This window comes from Kryptolebias marmoratus, linkage group LG24, assembly GCF_001649575.2.
Source record: "Kryptolebias marmoratus isolate JLee-2015 linkage group LG24, ASM164957v2, whole genome shotgun sequence".
NCBI lineage: Eukaryota > Metazoa > Chordata > Actinopteri > Cyprinodontiformes > Rivulidae > Kryptolebias > Kryptolebias marmoratus.
This window is the reverse complement of record NC_051453.1, coordinates 15,139,167-15,150,434: the sequence shown is the minus strand read 5'-3', so window position 1 is coordinate 15,150,434 and position 11,268 is coordinate 15,139,167. Positions and strand designations below refer to the sequence as shown.

General features: G+C 37.9%; 1 protein-coding gene across 8 annotated transcripts; it reads right to left on the bottom strand.

Annotated features, from left to right (window-relative positions):
* Positions 1 to 1,698: 1,698 nt before the first annotated feature.
* On the bottom strand, positions 1,699 to 4,187 carry si:ch211-212d10.2 (uncharacterized protein LOC557710 homolog). 8 transcript variants are annotated; one of them, XM_037974007.1, is made up of 4 exons: positions 3,796 to 4,187; positions 2,705 to 2,832; positions 2,291 to 2,324; positions 1,699 to 2,204 (listed from the first exon to the last, which is right to left on the bottom strand). In XM_037974007.1, the coding sequence occupies exons 1-4, from the start codon at positions 3,983 to 3,985 to the stop codon at positions 2,191 to 2,193; spliced, it is 366 nt and encodes a 121-aa protein (XP_037829935.1). In that variant the 5' UTR covers positions 3,986 to 4,187; the 3' UTR covers positions 1,699 to 2,190. The 8 variants fall into 8 exon arrangements, 7 of the variants coding, with proteins under 7 accessions (XP_037829935.1, XP_037829936.1, XP_037829933.1 ...); XM_037974008.1 differs by having other exon boundaries at positions 2,717 to 2,832; XR_005232776.1 differs by having other exon boundaries at positions 2,291 to 2,832; positions 3,796 to 4,185.
* Between the last annotated feature and the right edge of the window lie 7,081 nt (positions 4,188 to 11,268).

The window sequence follows — 11,268 nt, the reverse complement described above, 5'->3', positions numbered from 1 at the left end:
ACTTCAACTCTATTTCTCCAAACTGAGGATGTTCAAAGAGCTATCTACACTGGGTAAAATATTTATTGTTCAAAACTTTCTATAAAAACCCTATGTTAAAAGATCTAAACTATTGATTAAACTGAAACTGACCATATTCATAAACACTGTTTTTTATGTAAAATGCAGGGGGAAAATCAATAAAATACATCATTAGCAAAACACAAAGAATGTATTTAAAATTTTGTATTGAAAATACTGACAGGAATGACAGTTTCCTAGCTTCTTTACTTGTGGAATAGCTTTTCAAGAGTTTCAAGACTGTTAACATTGTTTACTTTGATTTTCATACTGACACTGAATAGCTTTTTTCCTACTGTGTGTGCTCCAGGTGATGAGTTACAGTACTGAAGAATGACACCTCTGGTGCACATAAGAGATATTTTTAGCCTGCAGCATAATTATTGTCATCAAGTTACACAGCAGAGAGCACAGTAGGGAGCAAAACCAGGGTGTTGAGCCACACAGTCACTGACACCTCCAGGACTGAGCTCGGTACAGACATCAGACAAAGGGACTAATAAAAGAGGATCTATGGTAAATGACGGCTCAGACAGCTAAGAAATAAAGAGCACACATTTACATTGGTGTGCACACTCAAATAACTGGAAAAATACTTTTTTTACGAGTCAGTGGTTCATGTCAGGCCATGAATCTTCATCCAACCTTACTGTATCAGTTGTGGACAAAAATCCAGCAAGTGCAGAACACAGCGAATGGAAAAGTCTCAGCACTAAAGTTGCTACCAAGTGTGACTGCAGTGCTATTTTCTTTCTTGAGTTATTTGTTAAAAACGATCAAAATACAATATTTGGCTTCACTATAATGGGTGTTTGTACCTATTTAAGGCAACAAAACTCAAAAGGTGTGTCTGACAGTTTTAGACCAGTAATGAAAGAAACCCCATTATGGAGGGTTCAGGATGCTAGTGCCAGACAGCTTTGACTGCTTAGGACCAGATAAGAGACAATATTTGACCTTAAACATGTCAGTGAAATGATGATGACCATAATGGATACTTTATTGATGTTTATGCAATTGCAAATTGAGTGAAAAATAAATAAAATTTTATATTAACTCCTATACAGACAAACATGTTGTATTGCCCCCTCCTGGACATAAGAAGGCCTGCAGGTTAGAGAAATTACTGATTGGCTTCATTTTTCAGACCTGGACATGATGTTTATACATTATTGAGAAAATATTGTGTAAAAATTGAATCTTAATCTTCAGATTTATTTGCATATTAATGCTTTGTTTTGTAATTATTGTACAAACCAAAAAACTTGTTCTGACTACAAATCAGTAAGGCTTTATTATTTGTTGCATTTGTAGCTATTCTAAATAGAGAATGGGGAAAATTTAATTTAATACATTTATTAGAACCCTTTCCAGAAATGCATAAAAAAAATATAGCCCTAGAATTCCTTGAAGAAATACTTTCTGCAAGTTTCATATAAATTTATCCGGTTAGTCATGGAATATTTTGCTAACAGACATGTAAGACCACACAGCCAAAAACAATACCATCACTATTGCGATAATAACTTGCATACAAGTGTAACAGATGGACGAGTGAAGGGCATAAAAACAGACATGAATAATTTTCAGATCTTGTGTTGTCGGTAGATTTGAGAAAATAATGTATTGTAGAAAAAGTTGACTGTTCAAACTGTTTTATTTTGTAACACATTCCTAAGTAATAAAATTCTTTGTACAAGAAAATCTTTTAAAAATATATATAAAATTAATGGGATAATCATATTTATTCAGCCAAAACATTTCTCTCTTTATTACACATGAGCTGCAATCCAGTGTTTAGTCGGGATCATCAGAGAGCTCCCTCCTCTATGTTCGGTGCTTCTGTTGAACTTCTAGCTGGAATGCCAACAAGAAAAACAATTTCATGATGTCATGTCCTTTACACACAATCTTCTCAGCACAGTCCTGAGCTCATGGTGGTCAAAGTAGAAACAAGAGAGATAAGGCTCAGGAATGTTTTCAGACGGCTTGGGTTTGTGGAAAAAGTCTTAGATATAGGACGATGCAGCTGCGCTTGAGGTTATTCAGGTTTTCTGATCTGCTGGGAAAGGCTTTAACGAGAGATGACCTGCGTGCTTCACATATACGTTGCCGTCCTCCAGCTTTACTTCATAAACTTGTTGCTGGTAAAATGAAATCACAAGATGAAAGAATGCAAGCGCTGGAAGAAATACAAGCTGCTGAGCAACTGGGCAAAACAAAAACTCACATGGAGGTACATCTTGTGCATCAAATGCACCTTCCTGTGAAAATAAAATCACTTATCTATTGTTTTGTTTATCTAAACAAAACAACACAGACAGAAATAGATATTGTATCTGACAGATCTTCCTGAATCTCACAGATGTCTGAAAAATATTTTAAATTTTGTGTTGTCATCTTAGTTCCTCCAAGCAACTCTTGTGTAAATCAGCTATGACTAAAACACATTAAAATTTCTAAAATGCATCATTTTATGCCTGCTTTCTTTCTAATTCAAAAGTGGAATTAGTAACACTCATTGTCAAATGTCTGTTTTATAGCGTATAAGCAGAGGACACACTATGAGAACAGTTAAACTGTTTTAATTGACTTATGTTCCGTGACAACATAACAAAGCAACAAGCTCATACTGTAGGTCTACCTCATCTCTGACCTCTAATGTCGTCCCAGACTTCCCAGTCCTGAGGTCAAAGTTATAGTCATGCCAGGGACAGAAGACCTGCAGGACTCCATCAGCCTCCTCGATGTCCCCCTCACACAGAGGACCACCTAGGGGGGGGGGGTTCCACACAGGAAACAGGAAACAGTTAATCTCAGTGTCTTATCAGCACAGTTACCTACAGCAGGGATCGCCAACAAAATTCAGTCAGGGGAAAGAATTGTTCCTTAGCAGACTCAATGAATCTGCTAAAACAAACAAACAAATAAATAAATAAATGACTTAGGCCTAAATATTTGGTTTAGTATAATATTGTGCTACAATTGATATAATCTGTCTTTATATTGTATTTGATTTAACCTTAATTATTATGTTGACATTCTTGCAAAGTTTTAGGCATTTGACTAAAAAAAAACACATTCTTTAATTCTGGAGACAAAGTACAATACAATACAGATTAACAGAAAATTGTGTGTGTGTGTGTGTCCGCTCGGAAACAAATGCATCTGAGGGTGTGGAAAAGGAATCATGTCCATTTGCGAAACTCCACTGTATACACATTATGTATAAAACATTCATTTCTAATGATCATATTCATTTTTTGACAGAGGTGTAACGCAGTTGAAAAAAAAAAAGAACACGATTTATTAAAAATGATCCGAATTGGTTTTGTCTGTTTCGATAATTTATGTGAACTCGGATCCGATTGACATGGACTCTCATGTCGATCTGATCATGGAAAACATTTTTCTTTCAAAGAGAAAACTTCTAAAATGGTCAACATTTTAGGAGGGGGGGGGGGGGTTATTGAGTCTGCACACGCCTCCCTAAGCAGGCCATAAATTGAACCCCAGTAGGTCGGAATAGGTCCGCGGGCCACCACTTGATAAATACAGACCAGGCAAATGTAATGGTTCAATTTTTGAAATCCAAACAGCAGGGGGCAGAATTACTTTGTTTTCTCCTTTTTTTGCCAAAGATAATCATCGTTGCACATTGAAACTCGGATGTTTACCGACGCGTTACTGACCAATCACTGTGTCTGACAGCTGAGGTACGAAATCAGATTTTACCGGAGTGCGCACAGCGGGCGTCCATAGCGAAAAACTCGCCCTTGACGTAAAAGAGACAGACGTCCGCGTCGTGGCCGAGCGGCGAGTACATGAGGCGGCAGCGCTTCTCGGACAGCTCCGAGGCTGGGCCGATGAGTCTCCACGACGCGCCCCCCGCGTCCCCTGCTTCGTCTCCCGAGCCAGCAGCCATAAATGACGGCGACTTGATGCGGTTTGGGAATCTGCGCCGCTACAGCCCTCGTTGGTCCCACGAGTGGAAGTGGGCTTGTGTGTTCGCGCTGCGGAAATGCTCCATATTAACCACCAGGCCCGAACATTGCCACTTTCATCCGGCTGGATCCAAGCTGCTGTCTGTCCGGAAACAAAGCAGGACCCCCCCCTCACACAGCATCATCATCATCATCATCATGGATGATTGTCACTTATAATAAACTGACAGCATACATATAATTCACAGACTTAGTAAAAACATTACATATTTGCATCGTTAGCATGAATACATTACTGATGAGGTACTGTATAATATTTCCTTTATGAATGTATTTGTCTCATTTTGAACAGACTCAGACAGACCTTTGATTAGGGTCAGTCTCTGACATTAACCTTTAGTTCCATTCAAACAAAGCAACCCAACAGTCTGCATGCTGTCTTGGTGGCCTGTTGAGCTCAGTGAGAACATGTTTGAATACATTCCCAGGTTCTGTGGTGAAACTGGAACTCAAGTGTTTAAGTCATGTATAAATAGATCAAAATTATTTGTCAGCTAGGAGCTACAAAGACTGTTATTGTTCTTTCGTGGCAGACGGTCTACGTGCTTCCTTGTGTTGCAGACAGGTATTTGGCTGATTTCTCACAGTTTTTTCTTTTTAATTAGCACAGTTTTTTTTGTTGCCATTCTTGCTTTTTATTTTAATTATGATCGTGTCTCACTTTGGCAAACCTTATCCAAACAGCTAAATGTGTTTAACTGCAGCAAAATCGCATTTTTGTTAACTGTATTGTATTGAATAATATATATATAGTATAAACAAAAACACCTCCCATTGAGTAGTACATGCTATTTCAACATTAGGTCTGCACCAAGCCCTCCTATAGACCCTCAGAGATCTCAGTCTAGGTTTAGACTTTATAATGTCCTTCATCCATCCCATACAAACATCTGAAAATATGTAAGACACAGATCCCAAGTAGGTAATAGGCAAACATGCCTTAAAAACATCAAAACTCATGTTGTTTTGACGACTTTTAAACTAAAAATTGCTACTCTGTTCTCATTTTAATCTTCTGTGTTAGCCTGCATGAATTAATCCCCCAGTGTTATCACGAATGTTGAAAGCTGACCTTTAAAGTTACAGTTAGGTTGAGCTTTGTCCATTCATCCATGATCGTTGCCCACTTATTCCTGTTCAGGGTTGCGTAGAGCTGGTGCCAATCTTCATCAATCAACAAGCGAGTGGTGGAGTACACCCTGGACTGGGACAAACAGTTATTCACACCTTAAGGCAATTTAAATTCTCTAATTAACCTAACATACATGGTTTTGGGACTGTATAAGGAAATCGAACTTTCCAGAGTAAAATCAACACATGCAGGAGGAGACCGTGCTGAGTTTCAAATCTGCAACCTTCTTGCTGTGAGGCAACATCACTAATCACTGCCCCACTGGCTGCCATGTTGAGCTTTTTGATACATTTAGTTTTGTCCAACAGACCATTTGCAAGATGAAAATATTCCGCATAAATGACAATCTGCGTTTCTTGGTCTAATCAATTATCTCCATTGCTTTGTCGGGCCAGAAATAATGCAGCTGGAGGCTTAGTCTCTTGGTAATGCAAGTCAGTGTCTAGACTGGAACAATCTAAAACAGAGGCAGTCTGTTCTGTTCTTTAGAAACTGAGTCATGTAACGACGCAGCCTGAGCGCAGAGGAGAGCTACAATGCTGTGGGGATGTATTACAGATGAGAAAAAAGAATGCTTCTGCAACTTGTCACAAGTTGGATCAAGGAAAAAGCAAATGAGCAGAAATGAGAAAGCCAAAGTAAAGAAATCTGAACTAAATGAGCAAACTCTTTATGATGTTGTGTCTTGGGCAGACAGAGTTGTAGCTGTGAACATTATAGCATTTAAAATAGTGATACTCTGATGATCTTCTGGGGATTTCTGTTCTCCTAATTGACATTACAAGCTCTAACAAGTAAGTAGTATTGAACACCAGTCAGAGCGGCTTGTAGTTTAACTGCAGACATTGTTTAAAAGCACATCATGGTAGCATTTCTGTGGAAATACCCAAATAGCCATAAGAGAAACACAGCTGGAAATATTTTACTGTGTTGATTACAGGTAGAACTGAGTCATGCAACCTCCCAGACTGGAAAATTACCAGAGGTGTTTATTTTCAGCGCCACTTCCAAGTATTACTTATTAAGAGGTAGAGTTCAAAGTTTATGAAATGGGTCAAAGAGGAGTTATCCAACAAGCTGTGTAAATGTGTTGCTTATAGGTAGCATAGACTTACTAACACCATTCCTTTGGATGTTTTGTTGCCGAACATGTGGTGCACATGTCAAATGAAACAAGCTCCGAGTGATTTCAGTTTCTGGAAAGAAAAAGAAAAAAGTATAATAATTACACAAATGAAAATGATCCATTGTGGAAAGTTTGATTCAGCAGCCTGGAGGGAATTCATAAACAAATCTGCAGACAGTAAAGAAGTAGCCAGAATGATGGTATGGGCTTTGCACTGTCCATAAATTTCTTTGACTTCTCATTCCAGTACTCTGACCACTGGACAGTGGAGCTTTTTGCGTTCGACGAAATATGGTGTGGAGAAAATCTGGCTTAGATGAGATATTAGACTGAAAATAAAGCCAAAACGTATCCATCATTTTTAATATCATCTTGTCTACAACCCAGCAACGGCTCTCAAAAGTCTCCTAACTCATCTGGAGGAGCAGATCTTCAGCCAGTGCGGTTTTCATTACATAAGCAAATGCTTAGGCCAAGCTCAAAACATCAGCCTCTGCTTGCCGAGCTTCTAGTTCTGTTAAAGCTTGTCATTCAAGGGCTTCTTGTTGTCGCACACAGACAGGAGGTCCAAATGATCCATAGATTCATATTATAACACGATAAATTGTTTTGGAGGACTTCTTAACTGTTCAGCATAAATAGTGTCATGATGTCACTGCTATTACAAATACAGACTCACTATTGACATGTGGTGGACTGGACACTAAAATGACAACCGACTCCTCTTGCCAAGTTCCAAAGTCTGCTTTTAAAAACTCAACAAACTGCCTTTCATCAAACTTCGTCCCATTCTTCATGAGACATTTCAGCCCCTTTTGATTACCTGCTGCACATTTGGTGAGGATCTCATGCAGTTCTCAAATCTGTGCATAAAATAGAAAATGGCAAACAAAACCCCCCAAAATCAGAAATTACACATATGCAGGATTGGTGTGGAAAAAAAGCTAATTTATTTTTTTCACTGCAGTCAACATCACAAAACGTATGCAGAGGCACTTGAGATTAACAAGCACACACACACACACTCACACCTAGGGTCAGTTTTGAATTTACCCAACAAGCATGTTTTTGGACTGTGGGAGAAAATCGGAGTATGTGGAGAATGCCCACGCGTGCACGGAGTGAAGAAGCAAACTCAACACAGAAAGGCTGTTGCTGACACCTCTAATACTGCACAGCTGTGCTACTTTCTGAAATTACAAAAAAAAAAAAAAAAAAAAAAAAAATATATATATATATATATATATATATAATACTTACAGCACCTATTGTATTTCATAGTAACAATTTTATTTGAGTCTGTTTCAAAAGAGAAAAATAAATTTAGTTTTGGAACTATTCAAATATTCAGATTTCTGTTCTTAGGACTGAGGCTGACATCAGCTCACAGTCTGTAGGACTCTAAACCAAACCTAATAATATCAATTAAGAACCAACTTAAATCATAAAAAAGGCACAGCACTGGATTATTTTTCAAGCAGGAGATCTGACTCAAAAGGAATGGCATGGAGTCAACCCTACATTTTCTACTGCAGAACTCATAAAAAAACATGATGATGTTTAAATATGATCACCGTCTTGTTCCTAATGGTATTCATGACACAAGTCTTTGATTTGTTAAGAAGTATTTATGGTTGCCACAGGATGCTGAGTTGGAAATTGCACCACCTGCATCTGCAAAATAGTCTCATTCCTTGGTTGTTATATGACCGTGCAGAGCAGCAATCATATCTAATGACACAAGGTGGCTCACACAGTTAAGGATCCACAGTATTAAACAGCTGTCAGTGCAGACTGAAGGCTTCATTTGGCTTCTTTTAAACACAAAGCTGTCTGAGTGAAGAAGAAAGTGTGAGGGTCAAGATTAGTCACCAAGTTTTGGTCTGAATTATGGAAACTGTAGGACAGCAGGTCAAAGATCCTACCTTTAACTTTATAAGTACTTCTGTAGATCAAACTATAAAAGAAACAACAAACTCTGATTTGTACATACTGAATGTTTGTTTTTGTTAGATCTTTTTTAAAGTTGGACTTAAAAAACTCATGTCATCTGGACTCATCTCCTTCCTGCCCGTCATACAATCAATACAATCAACTCAATATACTTCATTCTGCAATTTGTCTTCGTGTTAATATCTTTTTTATATATAAGGTTTGCTTTAGTTAGGGCTAACATTTAACATGTGAATACGTCTTCTTTAAAGAAAGTAGTCTCACAGGATATGTTGTACTTTCTGAGCCATATATTAAAGAATTAAAAAAACAACCACCATTCACTAAACGGGACCTTTTTTAATCTGAAAACATCTGAAATTTTAGAATGTTTTTCTCCATCCAGGAAAGACATGTTTAACTGTACCCAGGAGCCACTGAGTCAGTCTCTGTAAAGTCTACTCCCCCCACTCACCTTCACCTCCATGGCACACATGTCTGCAGGAGGGATCAGACCACGCTGCATTCCTTCCACTGTGTCCTCATTTCTGATTATATCCAGACACAATACATCTTGTTCTTCAGGGTTCACAGCTTAGCAGATGGACTACTAGGGGAGGTAACGTCTGAAAAGTGTGAAGGCTTTACCATCTGAAAACGCAGACATGCAGTTGTCATGACGTTCCTTTATGATCATCATCTTAAATCGTCATGCTGTTTTTATTAGATTGTGCTGACAAAGTATGCCGATTTGGAAGAAAAGAAAATCAGAAGTACACTTCAAATGAGACATTTTTTATTGCCTTTTGTAAGTCAGAGCAAGGTTAATGCTTTGCAGTGAAATAGGCACCGTACATGTCTACAGTAGGCATTACTTTATTAATTAAACTAGCATTTCTTGAAGGAATGCATATCGCCCACCAATTTGCATACCGAAGTTTTAAACAAAGATCCCATGTGATCTGTTAGTGCTCAGGGTATGTGTTGGGGATAACACTCAGCTACTACCACACCAATTTTTAGCTCAGTATTTGTAAAAATGATTGAGGTATACCCTGTTTTGTGTTCCTTAAGGTTGATTACCTGTGGTGGCCATTTTGACTCCAAATGACTCTAAAAGTTATCAACTGTAGATTTACATCAAATAACCATTACATTAAAAACTGTCTAGTGATTCCTAAGATAGTTTGCTAACAGATAGAAAGATAAACAAACACAGACGTGGGCAATTACATGATTTCCCACCTGTTTATCATTATGGGAATGACAAGAACCTGGAAGAGTAGCAGGTTTTTACCAATGTAACATGTCTGAAACTGAAATATATCCACAAGACAGTATTGCCAGACACCTTCAATTAAGCAAGGCTATTAAATGTTAAAGTCTGTGTCACTTAAAGTGAATTTTAGTCCTGACTTTAAGCTATAAGATTATGCCAAACCCTTAGATAGTTAAAAAAAGATGATGAATTTATCTATAAATGTCTATGCAAAATCAAAAGCAGTTTTTTAGGTTTATTTATTTATTTAATTATTAAACTTAGTTTTGCCTAGACCTCTGACCTTCTGGTACTTCTGAACTGTGACAGTCAGGCTTTTGGGCTCCCCAAGTTGTAGATAAACTGACAGAAAAAAAGTCTTCAGCATGTACACTTTTAGTGCATGTTGTTCGACATGATGTCAGCGAATGAAACAAACAAGACATGGGACAAGCAAGAAAAAGGGTAAACTCCAGAAGAGACATAAAACATTGAATACAAATAAGATATATTACAAATAAGGTTGACTACCACACAAACTGTAACCCAACAAGGAAACTAACTGCAGGAATGGTTGGAAAGTGTGGCAAACAAAAAGCATTGAAAATATAAGTGGGTATTAATAAAAACACTACCGTTATTACATTTTTCTTGTTACTATTATTTATCTAAAATAACTCTTGTTATTAGAGTATCTAAGTAAATAGCTCAAAGAGTATTTTTTAATGCAACGTCATGCAAATTTATAGAGCCAAATGGAACTTTTATCCTACTGAAAGCATAGGAAAAAAAAGAACGGTAAAAACACCCATGAGTCTATTAAAAAGGAAGAAAGAAAAGGAAAACTAATACATCTAAAGCGTAAAGTGCTTTCACTGAGACATAAATGTGCTCATAGATCTTCCCACAACTCTACGGAGACGAACAGCAAAGAAAGGCAGGCAACACACACTCACCGATGTATGACACTGTTATAAAAACATTCATAACACCTATAAAACCACAGCAGGCGGACTCTCCTCTATGCAGAACACAGTGTTCCCCCCTATGGACCTGTAATCTCCCAACCCTTATTTTCGGCATCTACACCGCCAGTCACTTTCACATTAATTTAAAAATAATCCCAGGCCAGAGGCACACAGAAGCCATCACATTTCACATTTACTTTTGGCTTTACTGGACCAACCGTCATGGCCTCAGGAGCCATCTGGATGTTTGCCATCTGAGCTGCAGTTTTTCTTGCTTTTAAATGTAAAAGACATGGTCAGTGTCAGTGGAATTTTTTTGCACTTACAATAAAGGAAGAGTTCAGATGTGTTACCTAAATAGAGCATGAAAGACACCACATGAGGGGGAGAAAAAGAACTGTACCACTGCAAAAATTTTGCACTTAAAGCTTCCCACAGAACCATGTTATGCATGCTCCATTCAGTTGCCTTCAGCGGAACTGGCTGTGCCTCAGATTAAAGTTTTCCTCCAAAGAATACTTCAAACTTTACTGATCTGCATGTGTCCCATAACAAGAGAGATGTTTTATCAAGGAATATTATGATCTGGAACAAGATAGGTCACAGGCTCAGTAACAGAGGCAGTGGCCTTCTTACAAAGTAAACAAAAAAGTTTTTATCACAGACAGATTATAAAAGACTACATAATAATAAGAGATACTTTTGAGACTGTTAGACATGTGCTGCTACCTAGTTACTGCAGCGGAATCCTTTTGTGGTGAATCTTGGCCACAAATATGTTTCAGCCT